Genomic DNA, 3,787 nt, shown 5'->3' on the forward strand with positions numbered 1-3,787 from the left:
GCTCATTGTTATAAAGCATCCAGAATAGATTTTTCGTGATATTCAAAATATTGACTGCGATCCATTCCAATTTCAATTGATCATTTTCATCATTTGGATTGTGACATCTCAGATAATAATCAAAGTTCCATTCCAATTGGTATTGATCAAATGGGAAAAGAATTTCCTGGTCTAGTCGGTCCGTGGCTTCTTCCATTGTCAATTTCTGGAAATTTTCTATGAGAAGTTTCAGAAAATGGTTGATGATTTTCCTTCTGCATATCACGTGGTTTAGTGTCCGTAACGGATCCGTTCGCATTTTACCTGTGATACACCGTATAAACTGTAATAGAAGCCCCCTCACACTGTCAAGTTTGACCTGATTTTTCTTGGTTCCTACTAGAAGAATGAAGTGTTATAGTGGTACGTTCATTTAAAAATTCCCAGTATCCATTCCTTCGATAGACCATCAAACACATACAGTGGCGAACGTTAGTGAGTGTCTATACTTTTGTTCATAACTTTGCTCAAACTTGTCCAATCATTGAAAACTTTCTCGTTAAATGTAGCTCAAAACATTGTTTTAGTTTTTTGAAATTCAATCAATTTTTGTGTTTTCTGAATCTTCACAGACGTGAAGATGACTCGTGAAGAAAAAAAATTTCCGTCAGAATTTTTTTAAAGATTGGCTTTGTAATGAAAAAATGTTTGGTGTAGATCAAATATACACAGGAAAAAATATTATTCAGGAGTTTGGCTATAACTCGGCTCAAAATTATCCAAATTTGCTCAAATTCTGAGAGAATATGTGCCTTAAATTTTTCTACAATATACATACAAAACGTTGTATTTTGGGAACAACATTTTTTCATAATACATAGCTTGTCTTCGGTACAATAAAAATGAAAAAATTATGAGAAAATTTTGTTCCCAAAATACAACGTTTTGTATGTATATTGTAGAGCAGGACACTCACTAACGTTCGCCACTGTAGCATCTCCATTTGTACAGGAAATTTAGGTTCCGGGACAGCTTTCTCTTCTTTGTCAATCAACTGACCATTCCACTCGTTGATATAGTAACTTACACTCTTCTCAATTACGGTAAAAAGATCCTCAGCCAACTGAACAGAAATAATAGGAGAAACATGCTTATGTTTACACTTCGATGCTTGTGGTAGCACTACAAAACATGGGGTACGAGTCGACCCAGTTTTTGAAGTTGCCAAGGAACTTCAATCCGTTTAAAATACTTGGTTGACTAAAAGACAAGGCCTTAGACAAGGCCTTAGACATCTCACAAGTAGTTTGAAATGAATCCGCCTTCACGGCTTTTAGCAATTGCTCGAGAACCAACTCACTGGGCCGTTGGCATTTTTCAAACGGAACTCCCCCAGGCGGAATTTTTTGAACCAAACTTAAATTGTAGGCGATGACGGAGCATGTATCTTATATGCATTCACAAATTTCTTGCGAATACCATAAGTCTGAATACCAAATAAAAATGAAAACGTAATCATGTTGCTTATGTGCAGTCGGATAAGAACCAAAAGAATAGTCGTTTCTTCAACACGAAGTAAGATAAAAATTAACAAACGTACGACCTAATAGTCACTAAACACAGCTCTCTAACAAAATACAATTTGGTCTGGTACACCATTTAGAAAACCAGAAATCGAGCCTCAAAAAACAACCCTCCCAAAAAGGAAGAAACTTTCTGTTCACGCTGATAGCAGACCCCCTATTGTACGGTCTTCTGTAAAGCCCTGCTCTTCTATGTATTTAATGGTATCATCAGACGGATTGTTGTTGTTTCAACATATTATGGGACATCGTATCCCTAAATTTTATAGTACTTCGCTATGTGTCTGATTCTCTTTGAACTTCACTCGAATTTATTCCTCATTTGTGACAGATATCAAACTCCTGACACAACCACATTGTTTTCTAATTTCACAAACCCGAGAACCGGTTCTTCAATTTGCCTAACTATACGGGCAATTTTATGAAAGAACACAATCTGTTACACAATTTGATATCATCTCTTGATCATCATCAATTTTCAAAGATTGATTAACTAAATCGTTTTCAAATTTGCTTCCTTATTTTTCGACCATGTGACTTCCTCTTTCCCATGACTCAATTGATAAGATAAAGCACTTTCGAACATATACATAGACTGAACATTCTTAAAAATAACACAGCATTCCATAACCTTTCTGTTTTCGTTTCCGCCCTCCATATTCAAAACTCTCTTATCACCTGATCACAGCGTTTGGTCAATATTTTTATTTCTTTCGTCATCTTGTATACTGAATGCAGTAGTACAAGTTGTACCTCAGACAAAATGTATTTCTGGGTTAAAACCTGTGCAATTGCCGATCCTAAACTCAAAACTACCGAGGAGGATGTAAGTTCGGAGGCAGCAAACACTGATGGAGATGATGTGAAAATCAAGTTCTGTGAGTTGTAGATTTTTCAAAATTTTTAGTTCAAAACGTTCCAGATCTAACCATGTTCCTTCTCCTTCTTCTATCTCCCCTGTCTGTATATTTTGTAAATGCTGGAGTCATGAAATCGTGCCGAGCAGAACCAAAGCTTCCGTTTTGGATGGTTATTATCGGATCTTGTCTTCTTTTTGAGATAATTGCCTGTGCCTTTATTGGTTACAGAAATTTCCTGAACCATCGGAATAATTCCAAATGTCCATCTGAAGGTGCAAATGGATATCGTCCAGCTTTCCTGATCATTTTACGAATATCAGTCAGACTTTCGATTTTCGGATTGTAAGTACTTTTTTAAAAGTTCTAACATAACCCTCATCATTCATTCTTTTAGATCAATCGTCGGTTTTCTCTGGAGTTGCTCCGTAGTTTCTCAAGAAAGCGACTGCTCTGATTTCATTATTTGGCCGAGTTTTATACTCTCATTTATGATTCTCTTATTATCTACTTTTACTTTTATCTACTACTCATGTGTGTTATGTTGTACAATATTGGATTATTTTGAAGAAGAAGATAAACTAGAAAAATAAAATCATTTCAAATTCAAAATCGTTTTATTGTAGACCAGGTATCAAAAACACAGCACCAAATCTGTTCGACTGAAATGGCCCAGCTGAGGAATCCGTCGGACGTTCGGAATCGTAAAATAGTTTTATACGGTTTTCAGGGGTTGTCATGTAGGCCGCCTGGAATGCTATCTCCTCACTTCGATGCTCTCCGTGATCCTGAAAAAATTACGATTTTCCGTGTTTTTTTAGTGAAATATTTTTTTCCTGAATACCGCCAATAAGCTACGAAACCAAAAATAGGGCTTTGGTTTCACAGGTTTTACAAAAACCTAGTTTGGAAAATTTTTTCGATGCCACGGATTCACTGTTTATCATTTCAAAAGAGCTCATGAACATTTCAAATACATTTCTTCCCAATATTTAAAAATCAAAAAGTACTAGAACATTTTCCAACATCTCACGTTCACTGGGGCGTGATTTCTGCCAGTGCATTTTGGAACCGAGACCCCGCAAATCCCGGGGAAAAGTGGCCGGAGCCAGGGGTCNCTGTTNACATTTTCACCGTTCTAATTTCAAAAAAATACGGTAGTTCTTGTTTTTTTCCGTAAGTTTGTAATTGCTAAAGTTTTAAGAATGGAGTGAGAACCCAGTTTCCGTGTCAGCATTACCAAGAAACACTACAAAACAGTACTTGACTGCCACCAATGGACCAACTGTTTTCCATGAGATTTCCAGTGAACTCAACGAGGGATCATATACACCATCTATGTACCAGCAAATATCATTTGTAAGTTTT

The 3,787-nt window shown here is 36.4% G+C and overlaps 2 protein-coding genes across 2 annotated transcripts in view; one reads left to right on the forward strand and one right to left on the reverse strand.

The window, feature by feature from the left end:
• Nucleotides 1-2,325: 2,325 nt before the first annotated feature.
• On the forward strand, nucleotides 2,326-3,272 carry CBG26219 (the record flags this gene model as incomplete). Its single annotated transcript, XM_045244733.1, has 4 exons — nucleotides 2,326-2,440; nucleotides 2,485-2,764; nucleotides 2,817-2,965; nucleotides 3,133-3,272. 4 exons carry the CDS (start codon nucleotides 2,326-2,328, stop codon nucleotides 3,270-3,272), a joined length of 684 nt encoding a protein of 227 aa, XP_045097930.1.
• The window catches only part of CBG00392, a gene marked incomplete at both ends in the record, with an annotated part of 3,667 nt that continues 3,064 nt past the window's right edge, over nucleotides 3,185-3,787 (reverse strand). The window contains one exon of the mRNA XM_002632326.1: nucleotides 3,185-3,207. Coding sequence (XP_002632372.1) covers nucleotides 3,185-3,207 — 23 coding nt within the window. The remainder of the gene's footprint in view (nucleotides 3,208-3,787) is intronic.

This window comes from Caenorhabditis briggsae (assembly GCF_000004555.2).
Source record: "Caenorhabditis briggsae complete genome, chrIV, whole genome shotgun sequence".
Taxonomy (NCBI): Eukaryota; Metazoa; Nematoda; class Chromadorea; order Rhabditida; family Rhabditidae; genus Caenorhabditis; species Caenorhabditis briggsae.